Below are 524 nucleotides of genomic sequence, written 5' to 3'. Positions count from 1 at the left end.
AAAGAGAGAGCAGAAGGTTTATGATATTTTCATTGGAATGGGTGAAGGACATAATTAATGAAGATATATTTCCTGTGAAAATAATCAAAGTTGATCATTGATCAGAGCAGCTGTCACGCTGTCAGTGTAGCTTTCTCAAAGTGCCAAAAGAGGGTTACAGCAGATGCAGTGTGTTACTGTGGCAATTATGGAAGTGATTACAATGTGGGAAGGTTAAAGCTGTAGGTTTTCAGGTCTTTCAGATTTTCTGAAAAAAAAAATACTCAGAGAATTGTATATTGAGAGTCATGGAAACTTTTAGCTAAATGTTATGTCAAGGAAAAGGTGATTACGGAAACCTGTCTGATATGATTATAGATCCATTCTGATGTTTTTTTATGACCACTGTTTTTACTTGTGAGGAATTGATAGGAATCAGAATAACATGAATTACCAAGAAAATTAATTTGCAACTCTATATTCTCTATGCATTTTCTATTTGAAATAGAACTTCTTTGTCTCATACTCAGCCTCATCCCACCCCC

General features: G+C 34.7%; 1 protein-coding gene across 1 annotated transcript in view; it reads left to right on the top strand.

The window, feature by feature from the left end:
- LOC119586622 (protein phosphatase 1G-like) overlaps positions 1 to 524 on the top strand; it is a gene marked incomplete in the record, with an annotated part of 13179 nt that overhangs the window by 8831 nt on the left and 3824 nt on the right. The window contains 1 exon segment of the mRNA XM_037935369.1: positions 91 to 204. Within this exon segment, the coding sequence (XP_037791297.1) occupies positions 91 to 204 (114 nt within the window).

This window comes from Penaeus monodon, chromosome 21 (assembly GCF_015228065.2).
Source record: "Penaeus monodon isolate SGIC_2016 chromosome 21, NSTDA_Pmon_1, whole genome shotgun sequence".
Classification (NCBI taxonomy): Eukaryota; Metazoa; Arthropoda; class Malacostraca; order Decapoda; family Penaeidae; genus Penaeus; species Penaeus monodon.
Note: the sequence above shows the minus strand (reverse complement) of the source record. Positions and strands in the feature narration are given on the sequence as shown.